This window comes from Nelumbo nucifera, chromosome 2, assembly GCF_055504915.1.
Source record: "Nelumbo nucifera cultivar China Antique chromosome 2, China Antique-T2T, whole genome shotgun sequence".
Classification (NCBI taxonomy): Eukaryota; Viridiplantae; Streptophyta; class Magnoliopsida; order Proteales; family Nelumbonaceae; genus Nelumbo; species Nelumbo nucifera.
In genome coordinates, this window is record NC_142650.1 from 27,492,217 (window position 1) to 27,518,389 (window position 26,173).

General features: G+C 40.4%; 1 protein-coding gene across 6 annotated transcripts in view; it reads left to right on the forward strand.

Moving 5' to 3' along the window:
- Positions 1-26,173, forward strand: part of LOC104586164 (uncharacterized) — a 196,209-nt gene that overhangs the window by 155,279 nt on the left and 14,757 nt on the right. Inside the window, exons 12-17 of one of the 6 annotated variants that reach the window (XR_016082974.1) lie at positions 7,325-7,430; positions 12,595-12,796; positions 12,891-13,177; positions 13,397-13,518; positions 16,634-16,753; positions 17,106-17,198. Coding sequence is in view for 3 of the 6 variants with exons in the window: in XM_088899099.1 (XP_088755225.1) it covers positions 7,325-7,430; positions 12,595-12,796; positions 12,891-13,177; positions 13,397-13,518; positions 16,634-16,778; positions 17,106-17,198 (955 nt within the window). In the remaining 3 variants the exon portion in view is untranslated. Of the gene's footprint in view, positions 1-7,324; positions 7,431-9,469; positions 10,762-10,819; positions 10,917-12,594; positions 12,797-12,890; positions 13,178-13,396; positions 13,519-16,633; positions 16,779-17,105; positions 17,199-26,173 lie in introns of those variants that run through there. The other 5 variants (XR_016082975.1, XM_088899100.1, XM_088899099.1 and 2 more) reach the window with 5 other exon arrangements.

Consider the following 26,173-nt stretch of genomic DNA (forward strand, 5'->3'; position numbering starts at 1 on the left):
AAGAGGAAGAGCAAACACCTGTGACAAATCCTCCCCCTGTGGACAATGCCCTTCTGGAGAGGAGCCTTAAAAGGGGGAAAGCTCATCAAAGGTGACATCCATTGAGACATACCGAGTGCCAATCTTTGGACCAAAACAACAGTAATCCTTCTGTGTGGGGGAATAACCAAGGAAGATACACTTTTGAGCTTTGGGTTCAAATTTATGCCTTTGGACACTTGGGACATGTACATAACAGGTGCAGCCAAAGACACAAAGAGGAACAGGAAAAAGGCCCTTGTCCGGATGAAGGAGATTGGAGGGAGACTTAAACCCCAAAACCTTGGATGGCATATGGTTTATAAGGTAGGTAGCAGTAAGAACAGCATCACCCCAAAACCTTGTAGGAACATGTGAGGCAAATAAGATACTTCTTGCAACTTCAACAATATGCCTATTTTTCCTTTCAGCAACTCCATTATGTTCTGGGGTCCTAACACAGGAGCTTTGATGAATAACCCCCATGTCAAAGAGATAGCAGGATAGGTTCTTCTCAAAATATTCTTCTGCATTGTCAGATCTGAAAATTTTAATCCTGGTATTAAATTGAGTTAGAACAAACTCATGGAATTGCCTTACAAGCCTTGGAACTTCATCACGGGATTTCAGCAGGAATATCCAAGTGAACCGAGAAAAATCATCAATAAACAGGATAAAATATTTGTAGCCACCCATGGAGGGTAAGTGGTAAAGCCCCCACACATCGGAGGGCACAATATTAAAAGGAAAAGAAGATCTTTTATTGCTCAAAGGATATTGTTTCTACAATGCTTTGATAACTCACAAGACTCACAATGAAGACTGGACAAACTAATTCCCTTAAACAGTTCAGGGAATAGATGACTCAAGGCAGAAAAAGACAGATGACCAAAACGACGATGACACAACATAATCCGACTAATAGACTCTGAAGAAACAGATCCGAGAGAAACATTCCCATGATGATCAGTGCATTGTCCTGGAGTATCAAGCAGGTATATTCCGTACGCCTCATGGCCACTCCCAATCACCTTCTGAGACTCCAGATCCTGAAAAACACAGTAGGAAGGAACAAAGGTTACACAACAGTTTAGTGACTTGGTTAAACTACTTACAGACAACAAATTTGTATGTAGTTTAGGTAAATGAAGGGCAGAAGGTAGGAACAAGGAATCCGTAGCCTTGATGGTTCCCTTACCAGACATAGGGGCAAGTGAACCATCAGCTAAAGTGATTTTATCACGTCCAGGAAGCAACTCATATGAAACAAACAAGGTAGAAAGGTTAGTCATATGGTCAGAAGCACCTGAGTCAATAATCCAAGGGATCTTGAGATTACCTGAAGTGGTTGCATGATTGGCAGAAGCCCTTATACCTGAGTGAGCAAATGCAGAAGAAGCTGAATTTCCTGAAGGGTTGGAAGGAGAAGTCACATCACCTAGCTGACTAATCATCTTCCCAAACTTTTGATATTCTGCTCTCATGGCTGCCAACAGTGCACAAGCAGACATTTCTTCAGTATCTGGCCTGGTAGCTACATTTGCACTTCCTGATCTTTTACTATCATGTTTTTTCTGAAACCGAATGGGAACAAGATTAGGATGTAATTTCCAGCACTTGTCTTTTGTGTGCTTCGGCTTCTTGCAGTACTCACATATAACTTCTTTCTTTCCTGTGCCACCAGAAGTTCCAGCACTCCCTTTAGGTTTAACCCCCATATTCGCAAAGTGATCACTAATATCAGCCCCTTGAACCTAGACAGCCCTTCTGCTCTCTTCACTACTCACCAATGCATAAGCTTGTGACAATGAGACACACTCCTTGGAAAGAATATTCTGTTTTGTGATATCATATTCTGGGTTTATTCCGGTTAAGAACTCAAACACCCTGTTCCTTTCAACCAATTTTCTGTAGGTCTCTGCATCATTGGTGGTGTCACAAGTTACAGCTTCTATTAGGTCAATCTCTTGCCATAGAGACTTCAGGGTTGAGAAATATACAGCTAGAGGTTTCTACCCTTGCCTTAAATTCTTTACATCACTTCTCAATTTATATGCCCTGGCCACATTGAGTTTTTGGGAATAGGTTTCTGCAACACTATCCCAAATTTCCTTTGCTGAATTCATCCATAGGTAGTGTTGACTAATTTGTGGCTGCATTGAGTCACAAGCCACCCAATGACGGTGTAATTTTCTTGCATCCACTTCTCGTAGGATGGATCATCTTCTGGGGGAGCCTTCTTGCTCCCGGAAATGAACCCCCACTTACTTTCATCTACTACATACATATATCTTTACTGATTGTGACCATGCCAGATAATTAGTTCCATCTAGTTTGACTGTGGTCACAGTCAATAAAGAATCACTTGGAGTCCCCTGAACCAGTCCATATTCAGCACCATTCTTGTTTTCAAACTCTGAGGAGTACATCATGTAAACACTTCAAATATGATTTCAGATAACTTCTACAAGTATACTGAATGAGGACGAGCAAGGACTGAGTTCAACCGTCCTCAAGAAGGCAATACACAAGACCAAACTACACCCAAAAGTTGTGAGAACCAAGACTGAAGCAGAAACTTCTACACGAGTCACCCAAAAACAGTTTGGTTCGGCCTTCAAGAAGTAATCAGAAACTTCTAGGCACTGTGCACTCAACCGAAGTTCATTTTCAAATCAGGGACTTCAAGGTAAACACCAAAGAAATAGCCAAGAAGAGTGAATACCAATCAGTATTGCTGAAATGACCTTTTTACAAACACAGTGAGGGCAATAGAGACGACCCCACTGTCAAAAAGAAAAAAAGGCCTCAAGAGCAGTTTGTACAGTCCCCAAAAACAGCCAAATAGAAGCAACAATCCATAGCTCTTGATACAAGGATGTTTTGGCAGTTTTGACAGTCCAAGGAGTGAAAACAGCCCAGAAATTTCTGGGTTAAACCAGATTAAAGGGCAGCCGAAAGTTGTACAGAAACAACCCAGAAATTTCGGACACTACAACAGTCCAAACACACCCAAAAATAACCAGAAAACTGAGCACAACTTACAATTTTGAGCTTCAAATCAGAACCGAGCTGTTCCCCTTCCCCTTTTTCTTTTCTCTGATTCTTCCTGGCCATCGAACCACTTCTCCAAGAGATTCGAGTCTTGGGCACTTCCAATGACCTCCAAGAATCAGGCAACACGAGTTAAGCTTCCAGCCCTAGGATATTGAAGTTCAGGTATGCTCTGATACCATGAAGAAAACTGAAGAGAGTAGACCTTGAGAGTTCGGCAATGAGGGTTTGAGAGTGAGAGTTTCGAACCATACTCTCTCTCAGCACCCTAACACTGTTTTATTAAGATAGATTTGAATAATTACAAGGAGGCCCTTAGTTGGGCAAGAAATTACAAAGAACATAATATAGACAGGATGGGCCCAGAATAAGGCCCATTGCAGAAAAACATAAATAATAAGAAAAGAATAAACAGCCTATGGGCCATTCTGCCCATCTTCTCTACAACCTTCTTTGAGGATATGCCCTACTATCATAAGGCTTCTCCTCAGGGGGAGAATAGTGAGGAAGGAATTTCAGTTTCAGCTCCAAGAGTTCCTTTACCTGTCCCGGTTACTGGGGGGCGGAGTTGCGAAGAAGGTTGTCAAAAATGCAGGGAGTTGAGGGTGTATCACAGAAAGTGGTGGAGGCAGGTTGATTCTCATACTCAGTAGCAATCCAGGCCAGTTCCAACATCTTCTACTGCTCCCACTATTGATCCCACTGTTACAGAGGTTCAGCCTTCACCGACATATGACCTTGATCTTCCAATTGCTATTCGTAAAGGGAAGCGTTGTTGCACCTCATCCACTGCCCATTGCATCTTCAAGTTCCTTTCCTATAATTGTCTCTCAGAATCCTACAGATCTTACTTGGCATCTATTTCTTCTATTCCTATACCTAGAAAAGTGTAAGTAGCTCTTTTGATACCTGAATGGAAGGAAGCAATGCAAGTAGAGATGGATGCTCTTGTCAAGAACAACACATGGGAATTAGTTAACCAACCTGAAGGAAAGAAACCTATTGGATGCAGATGGGTTGTTTATTGTGAAATATAATGTTGATGGTATTGTAGAGATGTATAAGGTCAGATTGGTTGCAAAGGGATTCACACAAACTTATGGCATAAACTATACAAAAACCTTTGCACCTGTTGCAAAAATGAACACTATCAGAGTTCTTCTATCCATTGCTGCAAACTTCTCATGGCCACTATTTCAGCTGGATGTTAAGAATGCCTTCCTCAACGGACACTTGCAAGAGGAATTATACATGGAGTTACCCCCTGGTTTTTATAGTACAAAAGCAGGAAAGAAAGTTTTCCTTTTGAAGAAGGCCTTGTATGGGCTGAAACAATCCCCGAGAGCTTGGTTTGATAGGTTTAGACTAGCTTTGGACAAATTCGGATACATACAGGCTCAGTCAGATCACACCCTCTTCTTTAAGAAGACAGGTCATTCCCTTACTCTACTTGCAGTCTATGTAGATGACATTGTGATAACAGGAAGTGACACTAGTGAAATTGAAACCCTTAAACAACACCTTCACAAGGTTTGAAGTGAAAGACCTAGGAAAGTTACACTATTTCCTAGGAATTGAGATAGTTCGATCTAAGCATGGCATTTTCATCTCCCAAAGGAAGTATATTCTGGACTTAATGGAAGAAACTGGCAAGTTAGGAGTGAAACCTGTTGATACTCCCATTGAGCCTAACCATAAGATAAGTGCAGAAAGTGGAGAACTCCTTGAGGACAGGACTATGTACCAAAGGCTAGTTGGGAACTTCTTTATCTCTGTCTAACCCAAATAGATATTTCTTATGCCGTTAGTGTTGTCAGTCAATACATGCATTCTCCTAGGACCACCCATCTCCTTGCAGTAGAAAGGATCCTTGCCTACTTAAAGAGATGTCCAGGGAGAGGTATACTCTTCAAGAATAATGGTCATATGAAAATAGAAGTGTATACAAATGCCGATTGGGCTGGATGTGTTGATGATAGGAGGTCCACCTCTGGATATTGTGCATTTGTGGGGGAAACTCTTGTTTCCTGGAGAAGCAAGAAACAAAATGTTGTTGCTCGCTCTAGTGCAGAAGCGGAATACAGATCCATGGCCAATGGTGTTGCAGAAGTGTTATGGCTGAGATCCTTGCTTAATGAGTTGGAGGTTGATTATAAGAAGGCTCTATTGTTGTATTGTGATAATCAAGCTGCAATTAATATTGCCCACAACCCAATACAGCATGACAGGACTGAGCATATCGAGGTTGACAGACATTTTATCCAAGAGCAAGTCGCATCTCAAGAAGTATGCCTTCCTTACATTGCTTCAGACATGCAGTTATCTGATCTCTTCACCAAAGCAGTCACAAAAGGCAAATCGGAGATAGATCTACGCAAGTTGGGTATGACAAATATCTACTCCCAACTTGAGAGGGAGTGAAGAAATAGTTGGTTAGCCACGAGTGTGGGGTTTCATACCCACACTCAGGCTCTAGTGTGTGTGGTTTCATACCCACACCTAGTTGTTTCTAATTTCTTTTATTAGTAGTTTCTAATTTCTTTTTAGTAGTTTCTAATTTCTGTTATTAGAAGTTTCTAATTTCTGTTAAGTTGGGCTGGTTGGCCTTATTGTTTCTAATTTTTGTTTATTTCCTATTCTTGTAAGGATCCTAAAAGCTATAAATAAAGGAGTGTATGGGGCAGCAGATTATTCACCACTGAACCCCTTCTTTCTATTCTCCTCTCTTCACTCTTTCTCTCTCTCTCTCTCTCTCTCTCTCTCTCTCTCTTTCTCTCTTTTCTTCTCTTCAAGCCTGTAATACAGTAAACAGTTCTTCTTCTTCTTCTTTCAAGTATATCCTTGCAAATATTGTATATTCGTGTAACTGTGATTTTTAAATTTTAGGAATTATGCCAAGAGTATGGAATCCAAGTGACCATTCCCAAAACTTAAGCTCTAGACTTTCCTTCTTAGAATAGGACACAATCTCACCAAATCTTGAACTTCCTTTTCATGATATGTTATAGTATGACATGGGCCCACCATATCTTATTAGACATTGGTAAGTATAAAATACACTAACTACTTATTCCAAATAATTGGGACACCGAGAATACAGTCATCACAGTAATGCTCCCTCTTCAATTCTTAAAATACTAATTGTTAGAGCTAGCCGAATAAGGGTAGATTAGTCAATTGACTTCTGTTAAGTTATGTGCTTATGTGGCAGTCTTTATAGAGACTTCCTGTCCCATACTTAAGTGGGGCCAGTTTAGTCTTTATACTTCTAATTAGAGCCTAATCAATATTAAGGGTCGGCTAATAGGGTTTAACCTATTATGTTCGACTGTTCTTTCATCTTCTTCTTCTTCTCCTCTTCTACTGGTTCGGACTACTGTAGCAACAGAGAAAACACTAATAATTGTTTCCCTTATTTACCTTCATATCCTTAAGTTCTCTGATTACTTGTATACCTTTTGTTATTTATCATGCCATTTTATTATTCTCTTTGACATAACTTGTTTACTTTTTTAACATATTTACTCCAAATGGAGTTATTCACTTGAATTAACATTAGTAATTTGAGCAAATCCAACTTATAATTTCTTATACTCTTTACAAATTCATTCTTTTAGGCTCGTGAGGTGTAAGTTTAAAGGCGTTTTCAAAATCTGCCTCCACATTTATCCTTTCAAAACCTTGGCCTTATGAGTATTGCCCCTACCATTCCTTCCTTTTTTAAAATCTTCATTCTTCAATTATTAAAAATATGTTTGAATGCTCTCCTGCAGTAAATTTATCTCTATCTTATCTCTTGAAGATTTGGCCTGAGCCATTTTGCATACTTGGTTATACATGATGAGATAGTATAATATGTGTTTGTGCTTGACTCTGTGTGCATGTCTCCAATAAGTATCCATACTTATTTGCTAACAATTGGATCATGGCTGGCTGTATGCAAGGAATTTTGTTCCCCTACTCTGAATTTCTTAGCTTTAACAGGTTGTATATGCAGTATAAATAGCTAACACATTCATATAAAATCTTATGCCTTTTAAGGATTACAGGTTATCCTTATCTATTCAGAACAAAATAAAATAAACCGTTGAATAATTCTACGTGATTTCTGTTATGTGGCTATTTATTAACTAAAAATGTAATCCACATATTCAAACTTTTTGAGCAGTCATGTCTTTTGTTTGACTTTTATGTACAAATAATTATATACTGTCGGTCAGAGATGATTCCTGTTTTTTTTCTTTTGGTACAGTACTGATAAAAGATCTGGAGTTGGATACCATTCTAAAGCTATTAAGGAAAGATTCCGACCAATTCCCTTGTGCTGTCCCATCTTACTTCCTACACCACATGCTTTGGTAATATTGTGCCTCCATTTCAATGAATTAGCACTTCATTTCATCTTACATACATTTATTTTCTATTCTAATGACCAATAATCAACCATGTTATCTTCCTTGATCAAGGACTGTTTGATCTGAAAATAAAAATATTGATTAAAAAGATTACCTCTAAGTTCTTGGTATCTGATTACTACTGTAGAATTTCATCCAGCTATATATATTAGAGGTATAATGCAAAACAAGCATGTGTTTGTGTAGTAGGAACACAATAAAAAAACATTTATCCCTCTTTAGCATGTTTGTTGCATGGAGATAATGCTAAACAAGAAGAGATACATGGGTTATTCCATGTCTATAACTGTTATCTTCTCAGAGGCATGATGAGAAATTGAAGATTAACAAGGGCACAACATGCCTGGTCATAATTGGATTGTCACTTGTTAGAGTCAACAGTACAGGGGTATTTTGGTCTTTTGGTTTATCTAGTTAGAAGTGAAAGGTCTGTTTTATTCAAGTTTAAGTTATGTGTCCCATCATTTGTAAGGGACAATACTGTCTTTTGTAACTCAACCTATTTATTATAAATACAAAGTGGGTCAGCTAGAGGGGGTGACTTTTTCTCTTCTGGCCAAACCCTTCTTCTTCTTCTCATACTTCGAACCTGAACTGAATAGGATCAAGCATCCTATTTACATGGTATCAGAGCAATAAGAAACCAGTTTTTTTCTTCTTCTTCTTTCATTGCCCTTTGTCTTCCTGAGATCTCCGCTAGCCATATCAATTTTTTTAATATCTCCTAGACAGATTGGAAGTTCGATAAAGGGCCAAAAAGGAGTGGTCGTTTTTTGTTCTTGGAGGTAAATATGCCTCCGGTTTCTGTGGTGGTGATCGTTGTGGTGGTGTACTATACCCTCTATTTGATGATACAAAGAGGCCTGGTTGTGGACAGGTGTGAACAGAAATCTCTACTCGACTAGTAGTGGACTGCGGCTGTTTTCTTTTGGTCTGGATTTCATTTATGTGGAGTGTGAATTGATAGGTATGCGTACAAGCTTCTTTTCCTTCTATTTATACCTGGATGTGTGAGTTGAAAGTAGGGTTTTTCAAATGCTGGATTTGTGACAGCAGTAGTGTGGTGGAGGTGGTGGCCATGGGTTTCCAGGGAACCGAGGTGGTCCTACGTTTAATCATTCTAGTGGCCGCAGTGGAGGTCGAGAGTTAGGGGGAGGCTGTGGTCGAGGAAGAAGTAATGCAACTAGAAAAGGCACATACTGTGGATTAGAGGGGCATACTGTTAATTTCTGCTATGATTTACATGGTCCACCTAACACTTGGGATAACCATGTTGTAACTAGTGGCAGTGGAACAGTTAGTGAAAATCAACAAATTGATCAGACTCCCTCCACATCTACCGGTGCTTCTGGGAAGGAGATGGTGAGTGTACCACGTGAGGAATATGAGAAGTTCCTTTAGACATCCTCTCAACAGAACACAACTACTCTTGCCCATTCAGGTATGGCTTGCTTGGCTTCCAAACCTTCACACTGTAGAAGAACTACTGAAGGGTAGTTTTATAATTCTACTGTACTTTATTATTCTTTCTTGTACTGTAATAGGCGTGTACTTTAGTGTACAGTTCTTTTATTCTCTTTGTAAGGACAATCTTGTCCATTTACATAAGATTAATATAAATATCTCTTTTCTAGGTTGGTTCGATCAGATTGATCAACCCTAACAGATCTGAACCTCTATCGCATCTCCTACTCTTTCACCTTCTCACACACTGGATCATTGACTTTGGAGCCTCGGATCATATGTCTAGGACTCCAAATGTATTTTCTTCACTTTCTCGGTCTTCTACATCCCAAATAGTTACCCGTGCTAACGGTTCTACATCTCCTATTTATGGTGTTGGTGATGTTGATCTCACCTCCTTATCTTTATCATCTGTTTTATATGTTCCCAAGTTCCCTTTTAATCTTATGTTTGTTAGTCGATTAACCAAGTCACTTAATTGTTCTATAACCTTTTATCCCTCTTCTTATGTGTTTCAGGATCTCAAGACGGGGATGAAGATTGGTGGAGGGCATGAGGCAGGTGGATTGTATTTCCTTGATGGTGGTGGCCCGCTAGTAGCATTTCAGTCATTCCTTACTCCTCTCCAATGGCACTGTAGACTTGGCCATCCATCTCTCAAGGCTTTGAATTTGTTGTTTCCCTCATTAAGTCAACTTTCATCATTGGATTGTGAGTCATGGCAGCTTGGGAAACACCATAGAGTCTCTTTTAGTTCAAGAGTTGATAGTCATGTCTTAAGTCCTTTCTCTTTAGTTCATTCTGATGTTTGGTGTCCAAATAAAGTAGTGTCATACAATGGTTATAAGTATTTTGTAATTTTTGTTAATGACTTTTCAAGGATGACATGGCTCTATCTTATGAAAGATCACGGTGAATTGTTCTCTATTTTTCAAAACTTTTATGCTGAAATACATACCCAATTTGGAGTTCATATTAAAATTCTTCGTTCTGATAATGCAAAATAGTACACCTCAACACCATTTCAGCAATACTTAGAGCACCATGGGATAATTCATCAAACTTCTTGTTCCTACACCCCACAACAGAACGGTGTGGCCGAACGGAAAAACTGACACCTACTTGAAACTGATCGGTCCATTATGCTTAATATGAATGTCCCAAAGCATTTTTGGAGTAATGTTGTCCTGACATCATGTTTCCTCATCAATCGGATGCCCATGTCCATCCTTGGAAGTCAATCCCCTTTCTCAGTTTTGTTTCCCACTCTGTCTCCGTTTCCTCTTACCATGAGAGTCTTTGGGTGTGTTTTGTTCAAAATTTGAGGCCTGGTTTAGACAACTTAGATGCACGCACTACTAAATGCATCTTCCTTGGATACTCCAAAAATAAAAAAGGGTATAACTGCTATAACCCTAACTCTCATAAGTCATTTGTGTGTTCTGATGTCACTTTCTTTGAATCAGTCCCATTTTTCTCAAGTAATGAGGTCCCTTCTCCTTCCCCCCGTGTTTCCACTTCCTGTTCTAGTTGAGGACCCCCTTCTCGTGGTTCCTACTCCGTCCCCTCCTGTGGTTCCCGTTCCTTCCCCTCCTTCTCCCGTGCAGGTTACTACTGAGAGGCCACCAATCCGACAAGTGTATACTCATAGAAGAGCACCGGCCCCTCCTCCAACTCAGTGCTCATTGACTGATCCTGTGGTTGCACCTCCCCCTTCGGACCTTGATCTTCCTATTGCATTGTGGAAAGGTAAACGTAGTTGCACATCTCATCCTATTTCTCATTATGTTTCAGTTGCTCACCTTTCTGCTTCTCATCGCCTTTTTATATCCTTACTATCCTCTGTTTCCACTCCCAAAACTGTCCAGGAAGCTCTTACCTCTCTAGGGTGGTGGCAAGCAATGGAAGAGGAATTGTCTTCTTTACAACACAATCACACGTGGGAACTTACTACTCTCCCTCCTGGTAAGCATGTTGTTGGATGTAAGTGGGTTTACACAATGAAGTATCTTCCAGATGGCAGTGTGGAATGATTAAAGCACAGGTTAGTGGCCAAGGGCTATTCTCAGTTGTATGGTGTGGACTATATGGAGACATTTTCTCCTGTGGCTAAAATTGGCTCAATTCGGGTATTGATTTCATTAGCAACAATGTATGACTGGCGTCTCTTGCAACTTGACATCAAGAATGCCTTCCTACACGGGGACCTAATTGAGGAGGAATATATGGAGCAACCACCAGGGTTTGTTGCTCAGGGGGAGGATAGTAAGGTTTGTAGACTTAAAAAGCCAATTTAGGGGCTGAAACAATCTCCACGTGCATGGTTTGGTAGATTCAATGAAGTAGTGAAGAACTTTGGGATGAAACAGTGTCAAGTAGATCATTTTGTGTTCAGCCATGACTCAAAAAGATGGGAAAATTTTGCTAGTGGTGTATGTGGACGATATTTTCATAACTGGGAGTGACAGAAATGGGATTGACAGGTTGAAGAACTTCCTATAGGATCACTTCAACACGAATGATCTGGGTAAGCTGAAGTACTTCTTGGGAATAGAAGTTGCAAGGTCAAGGCATGGAATTAACTTATGTCAAAGGAAATATGTCCTTGACCTGCTTGAAGAAACAGGGATGTTAGGTGCCAAACCAGCCAAGACACCTATGGAACCAAATGCTAAGTTGAGTGTTGGTGCAAGTGAAGAGTTTGATGATCCTAGAAGGTTCAGGAGGTTGGTGGGAAAAGTGAACTATCTGACTATCACATGGCCAGATATTTCATTTGTTGTAAGTATGGTGAGTCAGTTTATGCAACATCCTTGAATTCCTCATTGAGAAGCAATTCTAAGAATTGTTAGGTATCTGAAGGGTGTTCTAGGTCGTGGTCTACTATACAAAAGTGGAGGACCTCTTGAGATTGAAGGGTATATAGATGCTGATTGGGCTAGTTCTGTGTCAGACAAGAGATCAACTACAGGATATTGTACCTTCCTTGGTGGCAATCTGGTAACTTGGAAGAGAAAAAAACAAACAGTGGTGACAAGAATTGCAGAAGCTGAGTACAGGGCTATGGCTCCTACTACATGTGAACTAGTATGGTTGAAGAATTTGCTACAAGAGATGGGATTCTTAGTTGACAGACCCATGAGGTTATACTGTGATAATCAAGTTGTTGTACACATATCTTCTAATCCAGTCTTCCATGAGAAAACAAAGCATATTGAAGTCAATTGCCACTTTGTAAGAGAAAAAGTGATTAGTGGAGTGATGACTACATCTCATGTGAGCTCAGGAAACCAGTGGGCAGATCTCTTTACAAAGGGGCTGTCTCGGGGCAGAGTAGATTACATATGTGACAAGCTGGGACTATATGACATATACTCTCCAGCTTGAGAGGGAGTATTAGAGTCGACAGTACAGGGGTATTTTGGTCTTTTGGTTTATCTAGTTAGAAGTGAAAGGTCTGTTTTATTCAAGTTTAAGTTATGTGTCCCATCACTTGTAAGGGACAATATTGTCTTTTGTAACTCAACCTATTTATTATAAATACAAAGTGGGTCGGCTAGAGGGGGTGACTTCGAACCTGAACCTGAACTGAATAGGATCAAGCATCTTATTTACATCACTGATGTGTTCTTTGTTACTGCAGGCACTGCGGATGGTCTTGCAATTGGGTGTTAAGCCATCTTGGTTCGATACATGCAATACAATTAAGGATAATAACACTTCAAGAAATCATTCATCCTGGAGTGACTTTCGAAGTTATATGATTGATTCACATCTTCCCACCATTGGTGACTCTGTGGTGCCAGAAATGCTTCTTAAGGTGCTGGAACCATATAGAAGAGATGGTAGGTTTTCTGTGTCTTCTATGTGCTGTTTGCTCTCTTTTTTTTTTCTAATGACAATTTCTGTTACCTTCCAATTCTGTTTTTCATTTTTCAGGATGCATACTAGATGCTGAGACTGCTGGGCTATATGCTTCTGTGGTAAACGAAGGTTCTGCTGCAAGATTTGCCTTTGCTGCTGCAATCTTTGGTGAATCTTCAGAAGCACTTTTTTGGTTACAGTTGCCTCGTGCTCTTATTCATTCAATGAGGAACTCATCTAAGAAATCTCGTCAGAGAGCTTCTGTATCAGCATCTACTTCAGAGCTTGAGGACACATCTATTCTAAGTAGAAGAGCATCAAGAGGAAAATCAATTCCAGGCAAGGAGAAGAAGGATACAGTTGTAAGTGATTATTTGTTACTTACAATATATGTTTGTGTATGCAGTGTTCTTTAGCATTTTTTACAATTGCTAGACTCAATGAGCTATGGTGAGCACCAAGTACCTTAGAAGTCATAAAACTGAGTAGCTTTCCATGTGTAAAGTGCTGTCAATTGGACATATTTCTTGTAGCTAATTTGTGTGTTTTTCTTTATTCTGAAGTAACTATCCTGTGAACAGTGTTATGGTCGACTTACATCAATGGCCTTTGATCAAGAAGAGTTGTGGAGAAGTGCTAATGAGCGTATTCCATGGCATGAAAAATTAGAGGGAGAAGAAGCAATTCAGAACCGTGTACACGAGTGAGTCGTTTCCCCTGAATTTTTGCTCTCATGTCCACTCTCTCTGTCACGCAGGACGCATTGTGGAAATGTAGGATATCCCATGGGCCACTGTTAGAGATTTTAATTTAATATTATATTGGACACAACAATGTTGCTGCATCCAGCCCTATATACTTATTGCAATAAGATTGACATTCCGCCAGGTTTCGAAACTATGGAAGATATCAAATGAACCATAAGATTTCAGTAATTTGATACATTTATTAGGCATGAAAGTTATTTAACAATTGAGGATGGGGTGGTGTGCCATTTAGGTAATGGCAGCAAACAAGAGGCTGACATCGTCCTGCAGGTGGTTTTAAGAGGTTTGTCAAAATATCATTGATTCATGCAATTTGGAGGTGAGACACCTCTAATCTATTCTGTACCTACTTTACACCAAAACATATCACAACTTTTGCCTGTAGTTATCAATCTTCTCAACACATCCCCAACAGTAGTAAAAAGGAAATTTATTTGTAAGGGTATATTGTTAGGACTGCTGTTAGGCTCTTATTAGACTGTTATTACTATCTTTTCTTGTTAAGTTGTAACCAGGGGTACTATTGCAATTTTCTCATTTCTCTTAACACCCTAATATATAAATCAGTGAGTGAGCTGCCACTGACACTTTTTCCAGCAAATATTCTTTCTCCTTCTCTGCTGTTTCAGCTTCCCTTTTCTTTTCTTTAATTTTAGATGGTATCAGAGCAGGATCCATAGAAGTGGAGGCTCAGATCTGTTCTTTTTCTCCTCTCGTTCAGATTTCCTCTAGATTCGACTGGAACTTTCCAAATCTGAAAGATAGCTGATGAGTTTTTGAGTTCATGGAGTTTCCTCAGTGTTCTGCTGCTGTTGTGATCTGAGATCCATTCGGTTGTGTGTTGTGCCATGTTCTATGGAAGATCAAGAACATACTTCCTTTGACATACATATATATATATGCCTTCTTGTGACCTTGCAACTTCAATTCCAAGGAACTAGCTTAGATGTCCTAGATTTTTAATCTCAAATTCAGATGCCAAGAACTCCTTCAATCTTTTTATCTCTTCCGGATCATTCCCTATAATTACCATATCATCCACATAGACTATGAGAGTTGTAAGCATATTACCCAATTTCCTTATGAACAAGGTATGATCTACAACACTCTGAGTGTATCCCACTTTCTTCAAGGAGAATGATTGATAAAGGATACATGACAAATGGTCTCTACATTTTGAATTCAGTGGTTCAAATTCTTTCAAAGGCATAAGTTTTCTGAGTCAATTGAGGCAGCACAAGGGTCACTGTAATAAAGGCCAAATTATTTCTATCATTGTCACTTAGGTCATTTATCTTTTTCTTCTTTGAAGGTCTTGTTTCCGGATTTGTTTAAGTTTGTGTCTTTGTTCTCATTGGAGTGTCTTTCTTACATGTCAACTGAGTAAACACTATAGATAATGCAAATGAGTAAGTGCACGTGGCAATATTTGTTACAATCCAAAGAGGAGGTCCCAAGGTTGTAAAAATTTTTCAATGTGTGGTGTTTACTCAATTTCACATTGATACCCAAATTCTACACTTAGATAATGCAAAGGAGTATTTTCACTAATGATGTTAATGCATAATCTCCAGCATAATGGTACATTACATCAAAATTACCATCCTTGCACACCACAACAAAACTGTAGTGTAGAGCGAAATAATCGACACTATTGGAGGTGGCTTGTGGCTTACTTTTGCATATTAATGTTCCCCACATCAATTGCTCTTCCCCTCATATCCATTGTTCTCCATTCCTATTTGTGTGTTTGGGTGTCAATGTTTTGTGTAAAACTTGTCTCCCACTTATGGTAAGCTGGACTCTCATGCTATTCCATGTGTTTTCCTTGGTTACCTACTACTCACAAGGGTACAAGTGTTATAACCTTATGTCTAAAAAGGTCTATATCTCCATGGATGTCTCTTTTTTGAGTCTCGTCCCTTCTTTCCTATCTCACCTAATTCATTGAAAAATGATAAAAATTAATAACATTAAATAAAAGTTATAAAAAATAAAATGATATTGCAAATTTGTTGATAAAGTTAAAAATTAACAAAATTATTAGATTTAAACTTAATCATTCTTAATTAAAAATCCCCTAATCCATTGAAAAATGGCAAATTAATAATTTTAAATAAAAAATATAAAAGTTCAAATCATTTAATAAAAAAGAAAAAAAATACAAAATAATACAATTAGGAATGCCACACTGATCCTTCTGAGGGTGCAACTTGGGTGGGTTGGGCCGGGTTAATGGTCAACCCAAGCCCAACCCTAAGTCTCAAACCTTGAGCTTGGGCTTGGCCCAACTTGACATCTAGTCTGAGTTTACCAACCCAGGCCCAAGCTGAGCTTAACCCAACACATCTTGGATTGAAATTGAGCAAGGGAAGCTTGATAATATGTAGATATATGTATATCATAAAATGTTGGGTAGGCTCATATTGAGTTAGGTCGGGCTTGGGCTACCTAAGGCCTTAACCTAAGCCCAACCCAAGTATAGATTAGGGCTGAGGTTTTTTTTTTTTTTTTACCCAAGTCCAACTCAAAGCCCAATATGTGCAAAAGCTCTAGTTGGACTAGGCTAAGTTCGGGTTGGGCCTGCCCAAGTTACACCCCTAACTCCTTTTGCCTCAAATTCTTTTAACAAAGCATGTGCATCGCACAGGTACCTGCTAGTATTATTGTAAAGCAACTCCCTTTTTGAATGCCTTGTTGGATGAGCTGTTTTTCTTACCTTGGACAGCCATTATTTGATTATTGACAAGTAGCTTTCTGGTTCTTCAAGTTTGAGATTTATTCAATGGATGCTATTTATTTTGTTAGTATAGTGATTTCCACATGCATTTGTCTTTTGATTTTACCTGTCAAATGAAAGGAAAGAAAATATGGATTTCATGATATCAAAGGAATATTTTCACTAGTAACCTTTTGAAATTTTTCTACTCAAATCTATTAATTTACTGTAAAATGAAGAGTTAAGTCATATCATAGCACCTCAAGTTAGTTCAGTTTTGTGCTTTACCAATCAGTTTTATATGACGTAGTGTTACAATGTGTGGCAATCAGGCTTGTTTCAGTTGGTAATTTAGAAGGTGCAGTTAGTTTACTACTTTCTACTCCTCCAGAGGACTCTCATTTCTATGCCAATGCTCTACGTGCAGTTGCTCTTTCCTCTGCAGTGTCAAGGTCTCTTCTTGAACTTGCTGTTAAGGTGAATATGGATAACTTAATTTCTGTTTTAGCTTTACCATCTAAAATACTCAACTAAGCCTTAACCCCAATTATTTGGAATTGGATACATGAATCTTGTCCCACCATTTTTCTCTATCAAGATCCATGTTTTCTATCAAATTGCAAGTCTGTAAATCATTTTTACCACTTCAAACCATGTTTTCCATTGTCTTCCCTTTGATCTTTTAGAGTCTTTGTACTTGCACATCACTTCTGACTATTGCAGTAAATGGTTGTCTATGCACATAACTAAACCATCTCAGTCAGCTTTTTAATCTGAAATATGACCTATAGTCTCTTCATCTAGGTTGTTGCAGCCAATATGGTGAGGACTGACAAGTCATTATCTGGCACACACATGTTGTGTGCTGTTGGAAGATACCAAGAGGCTTGTTCCCAGGTTAGTTTCCTTCTTTGTTTTGTTTTTTTTGGATTGGTAAGTGAAGTTCTAAAAATCATAATTGTAAAGAAATTGAATCGAATCATGAATCATATCATAGATCCTAAGATTGTTTATATTTTTAAAAAAACTTATCAAAAATTAAATATAAATATACTAAAGGGATAAACATATAATGCAGGAGCTGAAGAATCAAATTTGGAATTTTCTGAAATTTTCTGTATTTTTGTATATGTGGACAGTATGGGTATTTTTTTCATTTTAACTAGTCCCGTGTGGGACTGGGATATAACATCTTATTCTTCTAGTTTAGTAGGGCTTGTCATTCAATTTTCAGTTTATTTGCATTAGTACATAGAAAGTTATTGTGTTTCTTGATGCACTAGACAAGGAGTGGCATTTTCATTATTATGGTGAACAGTATTCCGGGCCACACAAGTCACTCTATAAATAGGCGTATTCTCTTCCTTTTGAAGCTAATAAATGAATGAAGATTTCTTTAGAGATCTCTTGAAAGTTTGTTGTATGGAGTGATTCCTATAAACCCTAGAGTGATTCTAGGACCCTTGGAGTGATTCCTTGGGATTTCTCTCTCTCTCTCTCTCTCTCTCTCTTCCTTGTCATACAACCAGTTCATATAAGAGAAAAGAAGACTATTCTAGGGTGTAAAACTAAATCAATCAACTCCACCCCAAGAGCCAACATATATATATATATATATATATATATATTAGATATATACAGAGAGGTCCTTAGAGGACTAAAGAGAAAAATAAATATTTACATAAACGCCCTCACAGGACTAAATAATAAAATAAGAAAAAGGAAAATACAATACAACAGGGACTACAGAGAATGATACATCAAAGGGACTCTTCACACTCCCCCTCAAATTGATACAAAGGCATTAGCATCAATTTGCTCACAAGGAATAAATGCCCGGATCTCCTCATTGCCTTTGTGAAGATATCAGCAACTCGCACTTCAGACGAAACATGAGGAAGAGAGAAAGATCTAGCAAGAAACAAGTCTCCGATAAAGTGGCAATCCACCTCAATGTGTGTTAGTGTTCGATCTGCCTATTAGACTGATAACAGTCAAGGAAGAGAGAGAGAAAGAGAGAAAGGAGAAGAGCAGAAGAGAAACAAGGAGAAAAGATTCTGGTTCGAATGAAAGAAAAAGTTCACTCTCCCATTCGGCCAGATGTATTTTATAATACTAAAATAATGTGGAAAAGTCACATATGCCCCTGCTTAAGTTAGGGACATTAAATCTAACATAAACTTACACATCAGCACCTAAACACAAGCACAAAGACAAAATTACCCCTACATACTCGACACTAACACTCCCCCTCAAGCTGGAGAGTATATATCATAATCCCAGCTTGTTACATATGCAGTTCACTCTCCCCCGACTCAACCCTTTAGTAAACAAATCTGCCCACTGATTCCCTGTGTTGACATATGCAGTGTCTATCACTCCACTCAGCACCTTCTCTCTAACAAAGTGGCAATCAACCTCTATGTCTTTGGTTCTCTCATGAAACACCGGATTAGAGGAAATGTGAACTGCAGCCTTATTGTCACAGTAGAGCTTCATTGGAGTATCAACAATGTATTCCATCTCCTGTAGAAGGTTCCTTAGCCACACTAGTTCACAAGTAGTATGTGCCATAGCTCTATATTCTGCCTCTGCACTGCTTCTTGTTAGAATGTTAGAGTGATGTTCGGCTGATAAGAGTTCTTATTAGCCCATTCTTATGTTTAACTTATCTTGTAACTGGGCTTATGTTAATGGGCCTAATCCTGTTTAATGATTTAAGTCATCTGGGTGTCCCATCACTAATCAGGGGCATCCCAGTAATTTCTTGTACCTTGTACTATATTCATCTATAAATAAAGAACTGGTCGACTGGCTAGGACAGTTCGACATTTTCAGCATCTCTTCTTCTTCTCCTCTTCTCTGCTACTTCAACTACAGTGGTTCAGCTTTCATGGTATCAGAGCATTGAGCACTTTCCTGGTTACTGCTGACGCCATCTCATCCTTCTTGCTGTAGTTCACCTTTTTTTTATCTGGGTTGCTGCTGTGAAACCCTAGGGTTGCAGGAGAACAACACAAGGTTCGACCTAGGGTTTCCCTTGGTTGTAGGGCGCAAGGGAGGTAAGACCCTGAAGCTGGAGTCCTACTAGTTTCTAGTAGTTAGCAGCTATTCGGCTGCTAAGAAGAGGTCTGTATAGGACAGACCTAGTTGAGGACTGATTTCAGCAGTCCTAGTGTTGTCTGTAAGGAGGGAAACTCCCTTTACAGTAGCAGTACTCGAAGTGCAAAGTGGAGTCTACATAGCACAGGTCGGTTACTAGCCCAGAACACTTTTAGCTGCTGTAACAGAACCTGCATCAGAACTGGTTCAGAAAAAACCTTTACAAGACTGTGGCGACTTCAGTTACTGATCATTTCCAGGTCGGTTACCAGCCCTACTCCAGCTCTGTGAACTGGTTCAGTTACAGAATTTTTTTTTCTTGCTGCTGTACCCGAACTGGTTTAGTCCAAGTGAAGCCTATCCTGTGTGCTATCAGCACTGTGAACTCTGTGACTACTTCGGCCAGCCCTAACCAGAACCACCAACAGTACTGTAAACAACTCCTTGACCGAAGTCAGGATGTCATCACTATCCAGTGAAGTTTCTTCTAAAGATAACAGACCTCTTATAAGGTCTTCAAACCTGGAGAACCCTAATCTGCATAGCTTGCAGATTACAAGTGTGCTATTGGATGAATATAACTTTAGAGAGTGGTCTGTCTCAGCAAGACTGTTTATTACCTCTCGTGACCTCACTGGCTATTTGGATGGAGACAAGAAACAACCAGAAATTGGCAGTCCTGAATACACCGTGTGGCGTAAGGAAAATGCCACAGTCATGTCTTGGTTGCTGGCCTCTATGACTCCTAGGGTGGCCAGAACTGTTCATCACTTCCCCACAGCTGCTAAAATTTGGGAGAAAGTATCTAAGACATATGGCCAGAAAAAGAACAATGTTAGAATCTACAGGCTGAACCAAGACATTGCAGCCCTAAGGCAAGGAGACATGTCCGTGGCAACCTACTTTGCAACACTGGAAGGCCTCTGGGAAGAGCTTGACCACCATTTGATTTTGGATTGGGAAAATGCTAATGATAAGGGGAGGCATGATAAGCAGATTGAGGAGGGCAGAGCCTTCAAGTTTCTGGCGGGTCTTGACCCTGTATATGAAGGTATAAGGTCACAGATTCTAGGGAGAGATGAATTACCTGAGCTTCACCATGTCTACTACCTGGTGAGGAATGAAGAAGTAAGGAGAAAGGAGATGCAAGTTGACTCCCAGACACAATCAACAGAACAACCTGGCGAGCATTCAGCCTTAGTCTCCACTAAGGGGAATAGATTTTCAGACAAGAAGTCCCTCAAGTGTACACATTGTGGTGGTGAGAAACACACAAAGGAGAAATGTTGGGTCCTGTACCCTCATCTGAAGCCAGCTGCTCTGAGAAAGGACAAAAGGCAACAGAAGGGCCACACAGCAAGTGGGAATCTTGCCACCAACAACAGTAGTGACAACTCACAGAGTATTCAGACAGTGTCATCTTCCACCGCAAGGCAGGCTGCCGACTCCTCTGGACCAAGTACTTTGGGCTTCACAGCTAGTGAGGTAGAGATTCTCAGTCGGGCATTAGCCCGTCTGAAGAACAATTCTTTAGCTTCCACCTCTCTTGCCAAATCAGGTACAGCCTCTGCATTTAGTGCATCTAGTTCCATTAATTCTACCTCTTGGGTGATTGATTCCGGAGCCACTGACCATATGACACATATGTCCTCCTTATTCTCCACATATCATTTGTTGTCTGGCCAGGATAAGATGAGAGTAGCTGATGGGTCCCTCTCCACCATCTCTGGAAAGGGGGTGGTTGACCTAAGCAAGGATCTCTCTCTTAAATCAGTCCTACATGTTCCTAGTCTTACCTCAAATCTGTTGTCTGTTTCAAAGCTTACAAAAAACTTGAACTGCAGTATAACTTTCTTTCCTTCTCATTGTGTCTTCCAGGACAGATTGACGAGGAGAACGATTGGGAGTGGTCATGAGTATGGGGGCCTCTACTACTTTGATGAAGATGTCAGCTCAGCCATGCAAGCTTCTACTACTAGTCCAGAGAGTGTGGAGTCAATAGCTAGGCTGCACTTGTGGCATGCTAGGCTAGGTCATTTGTCCTTTTCTTCCTTAGCAATGTTGTTTCCCGAATTATGTAAGGGCATTTCGAGTCAAAGTTTAATTTGTGATGTGTGTCAAATGTCAAAACAATGTAGATCAATGTATCCAATTTCTAGTAATGAAATTCAAGCCCCTTTTGACTTGGTTCATTCTGATGTTTGGGGTCCTTCACCCATTGTTTCCATTGATGGCTTCCGTTACTTCATCAGTTTTATTGACCATTATTCTCGGTGCACTTGGATTTATCTATTGAAAGGACGTGAAGAAGTTCCCCGGATAACTATGATGTTTTGCAAGATGGTTGAAACACAATTTGATAAAAAGATCAAGCAATTCCGTTCAGACAATGCAGCTGAATACTTTGAAAGATCCCTGAACTCATTCATGGAAGATGCAGGCATGTTACATCAATCATCGTGTGCTTACACCCCTCAGCAAAATGGGGTCGCTGAGCGCAAGAACAGACATCTATTGGAGACAGCTCGAGCCCTTCTTTTCCAGCACAATGTGCCCAAGCAATATTGGTCTCAAGCTGTTCTCACTGCATCATACCTGATAAATCGGATGCCATCTAAGGTACTGGGTATGAAGACCCCTTTCTCTGTTTTGTGTCCCACTCTTCCAGAATTTCCTCTTCCCCCGCGGGTTTTTGGTTGTACATGCTTCATACATGTGAAAGATCCAAAGAAGACCAAGCTGGATCCTAAGGCTACAAAGGGAATATTTTTGGGGTACTCTCCTACGCAGAAGGGGTATAAGTGTTATGATCCTGTCTCCAAGAAAAAATGTCACCAGGGATGTAGTCTTTTTTGAGTTTCAACCCTATTTCGAGTCTTCTCAGAATCCTCTTCAGGGGGAGAGTAGTGGGTTGGAAGAGGATTCTCATTCTCCCTTCCTTTTTGTTCCCATTTCAGCACCTTCCACTACTACTAGCTATAACATTCCGGGTCAACCTAGTGAGACTTCCACTGTGCCAGTTGCTTCTCCAGATTCGGCTGATACTTCTGAAGGTTCCAGTAAACAAGAGAAAGAGATACTTACATACAGTAGAAGGAAGAAGGCCCCTCAACCTCATGATTGCAACCAGTTGAACTCAGATCAATCTGTCTCTGCAATCCAAGGTAATTCTGATTCACTCAATTCAGATTTGGATCTTCCTATTGCTCTCCGTAAACCTGTTCGTTCTTGTACCACTCGGCATCCCATAGCCGATTATGTTGTTTACTCACACTTATCCCCTGCCTATCATTCCTTTGTGTCTGCTCTTTCCTCTGTATGTGTCCCTTCCAGGTATTCAGAGGCGGCATCTGATCCAAGGTGGAAAGAAGCCATGAATGAGGAGATGAAAGCCCTAATGAAAGCAAGGACATGGGAATTGGTGGACCTGCCAGAAGGGAAAGGCACTGTTGGGTGCAAGTGGGTATTCACAGTAAAGCACAGGGAAGATGGGTCAGTTGAGAGGTACAAGGCCAGACTCGTGGCAAAGGGGTTTACACAAAAGGAAGGAATTGACTACAAGGAAACCTTTGCCCCAGTAGCAAAGCTCAACACAATCAGGGTTCTACTGTCACTAGCAGCAAAATTCTCTTGGGAACTTCATCAGCTGGATGTGAAGAATGCCTTCCTAAATGGTGATCTTCATGAAGAGGTATTCATGGAACCCCCACCTGGATATGATGTTGGAAAGAAGGTATGTAAACTAAGGAAAGCATTATATGGTTTGAAGCAATCTCCCCGGGCATGGTTTGAGAGACTTTGTTTGGCCATGAAGAAAGTAGGGTACACTCAGAGCAGTGCAGATCATACATTGTTTACAAGGAGACAGGATGACAAACTTACAGCACTCATTGTGTATGTGGATGATATGGTGATTACTGGAAATGATGTGAGAGAGATGAAGAGGCTGAAGGAGTTCTTAGCTTCAGAGTTTGAGATCAAAGACCTGGGAAATCTGAGATACTTTCTTGGAATTGAAGTTGCTAGATCAAGAGAAGGAATCTACATATGTCAAAGAAAGTATGTGCTAGATCTCCTAGAGGAAACAGGCATGATGGGGTGTAGGCCAGCAGACACTCCAATAGAACCAAGCCATGGATTACAAGAATCAATGGGTGAAGAATACTGTGATAAGGAAAGGTACCAAAAGTTGGTAGGAAAACTGATATACTTATCCCTTACTCGGCCAGACATTGCCTATGCAGTGCATGTTGTCAGTCAATTCATGCACTCACCAAAGATCCCTCATATGAGAGCAGTGGAAAGAATCCTCAGATACTTGAAGACTTGCCCAGGGAAAGGAATTTTATTCAGAAAAAACAGCAGACTTGAAATTGAAGCCTACACTGATGCTGATTGGGCTGGGTCTGTTGGAGACAGAAAATCAACCTCAGGTTACTGTACATTCTTGGGAGGAAACCTAGTCACATGGCGTAGTAAGAAGCAGAATGTTGTGGCTAGATCAAGTGCAGAAGCAGAATACCGGGCTATGGCACACGGGGTTGCTGAACTCTTATGGCTCAGGACTCTCCTAAATGAGCTTGGTATCAAGACAGAGGGTCCTCTCAAGCTGTATTGTGATAATAAAGCTGCTATCAACATTGCCAACAATCCTGTGCAGCATGACAGGACAAAACATATTGAAATTGATCGACACTTTGTCAGAGAGAGAATTATTTCAGGAGAACTCTGTGTGCCTTATACTCCATCAGAGATGCAGATTGCAGATGTATTAACTAAAGGGCTGGCATCAACGAAGTTCAGGGACATACTTGGCAAGCTAAACATGATTGATATCTATGCTTAGCTTGAGGGGGAGTGTTAGAATGTTAGAGTGATGTTCGGCTGATAAGAGTTCTTATTAGCCCATTCTTATGTTTAACTTATCTTGTAACTGGGCTTATGTTAATGGGCCTAATCCTGTTTAATGATTTAAGTCATCTGGGTGTCCCATCACTAATCAGGGGCATCCCAGTAATTTCTTGTACCTTGTACTATATTCATCTATAAATAAAGAACTGGTCGACTGGCTAGGACAGTTCGACATTTTCAGCATCTCTTCTTCTTCTCCTCTTCTCTGCTACTTCAACTACAGTGGTTCAGCTTTCACTTCTTTCCACAACTGTCTGCTTCTTGCTTTTCAATGTCACCAGATTACCCCCAAGAAAAGTGCAATAGCCTGTGGTAGGTCTCCATTCAGATACAGAACCGGCCCAATCAGCGTCAGTATATCCTTCTATTTCAAGTTTTCCACCACTTCTGTATATCAAACCGCGATCAGGAGCCCCCTTTAAATACCTTACAATCCTTATAACCGCATCCCAATGTGGAACCAGAGGTTTCTGCATGAACTGACTTACCACACTAACTGCGAATGAAATGTCTGGCCGAGTGATGGTTAGGTAGTTCAGTTTACCTACCAGCCGCCGGTATCTGCCAGGGTCTTCAAACACTGCACCCATATCATTGCTCAGCTTAGTGTTTGCTTCCATAGGAGTTTCAGCTGGTTTAGCACCTAAAAAATCTGTTTCTTCAAGCAAATCAAGAGCATATTTCCTCTAACACAAGTTAATACCATGCTTGGACCTTGATACTTCTATCCCCAAGAAATACTTCAATTTACCAAGGTCCTTTGTCCGAAAATGATCCTGCAGAAAGATCTTCAACCTGTCAATGCCCATTTTATCATTCCCAGTAATGACAGTATCATCTACATACACCACTAATAGGATCTTCCCTGCCTGAGAGTCATGACTGAAGATGGAATGGTCAACTTGGCATTGTTTCATACCAAACTTCTTTACTACCTCACTAAATCTGCCAAACCATGCTCGAAGAGACTATTTAAGCCCATAAATGGCCTTCAGTAGCCGGCACACCTTACCACCCTCCCCTGAGCAACAAACCCCGGTGGTTGCTCCATATAGACCTCCTCGAGCAGATCACCATGCAAGAAGGCATTCTTGATATCAAGCTGATAGAGGGGCCAATCATACATCGCAGCAAGAGAAATCACAACATAGACTGAACCAATCTTAGCAACCGGGGAGAAAGTCTCTATGTAATCAATACCATAGGTTTGGGAATACCCTTTGGCAACCAATCTAGCTTTCAGCCGCTCTACACTGCCATCAGGTAAGTACTTAACCGTATAAGCCCACTTACAGCCAACAGCCTGCTTACCAGGAGGAAGAGTGGTGAGCTCCCATGTATGATTATGAGCCGGAGCTAAGAGTTCTTCTTCCATCGCACGGCACCATCCTAGAGAGGCAAGGGCTTCCTGGACATCCTTAGGTATAACAACAAAGGATAACAAAGAGATAAACTGGCGATGGGAAGTAGAAAGGTGAGTCAATGAAACATAATTAGAAATAGGATGAAGGGTACAACTGCACTTACCTTTCTGCAAGGCAATGGGAAGATCAAGATCAGATACTGGGGTCGGGGCTGGTGTGGTAACAGTTGTCGGATCTGCCGACGATGATGAAATTGGAGGAGGTTCCGGTACATGTGGGCGATGTGTATACACGTGATGGATCGGTGGTCGTTCAACAGGTGGTGGCACCGGAGGCAAAGACTTGGTCACTGCGGGAACAAGAAGAACAGAGTCCACAACTGGAAGAGGAAGGGGAGGAGGTGATGAGGAGGAAGAAACATCACCAGACCCCAAGAAGAATAGAGTAGACTCAAAGAAAGTAACATCAACACATACAAAGGAACATCAAGAGCTA